This window comes from Wasmannia auropunctata, unplaced genomic scaffold (assembly GCF_000956235.1).
Source record: "Wasmannia auropunctata unplaced genomic scaffold, wasmannia.A_1.0 LD335178.1, whole genome shotgun sequence".
Taxonomy (NCBI): Eukaryota; Metazoa; Arthropoda; class Insecta; order Hymenoptera; family Formicidae; genus Wasmannia; species Wasmannia auropunctata.
The window spans coordinates 1-670 of record NW_012027712.1 but is presented as its reverse complement, the minus strand read 5'-3'; the positions used below and the strand labels follow the sequence as shown (position 1 = coordinate 670).

Genomic DNA, 670 nt, shown 5'->3' with positions numbered 1-670 from the left:
ATAAAAACACTTATATAAAATGTCTAGGCTTGGTCACTAAGGCGTTCTTCTTGCAGCACTTGAAGAATTCTTATCATCGCCCTGTCTCGTGCATTTTCGCTCATAGCTTCCAGCTTATGTGCAACGAGAGTGCCGAATCCAGTAAACGGATTCTGGGCATTCTGCTGTAAATCGATAGTTATGGGCTGCTGTATCGCTTGTACCAATTCCCGCATGTGGTCCGTAGAGCTATCATTACTCTTTCGATTTGAAGCAGCAACTGAAAGAATAAAGATATTTAAAGATAAAAGATAGTTAAAAAATAAAATGTTTTTATTTTTTTATTTATAAATTTTTTATTTATATTTATAAAATCTTACCTGATGAACGTGACGCACTACTATTGACATCCACAACGCTGTCACAATAATCAGCATCGACTGAAGTGTCTTCACATGCCTCATGTGCCACAGAGATGTTTGACGTCGTGCTGAAATTGCAAGAAATATTTTTTATTCATTTATTTTATTTATTTATTTTATTATATAATTTATTTATATAAATAAATATATAATATAATATATTTAATAATATATTTCACTATATAATTTATATAAATTTATTTATATTTTATTTATTTTATTTTTTATTCATTAAAATTCATTTTTCATTATTTTTGCAATACTTATTT

General features: G+C 28.2%; 1 protein-coding gene across 1 annotated transcript; it reads right to left on the bottom strand.

Annotated features, from left to right (window-relative positions):
- Positions 1 to 23: 23 nt before the first annotated feature.
- LOC105457657 lies at positions 24 to 469 on the bottom strand (the record flags this gene model as incomplete). Its single annotated transcript, XM_011702454.1, has 2 exons — positions 24 to 259; positions 360 to 469. Coding segments are annotated over 2 exons (346 nt in total), but the record flags the coding sequence as incomplete, so codon positions are not given.
- Between the last annotated feature and the right edge of the window lie 201 nt (positions 470 to 670).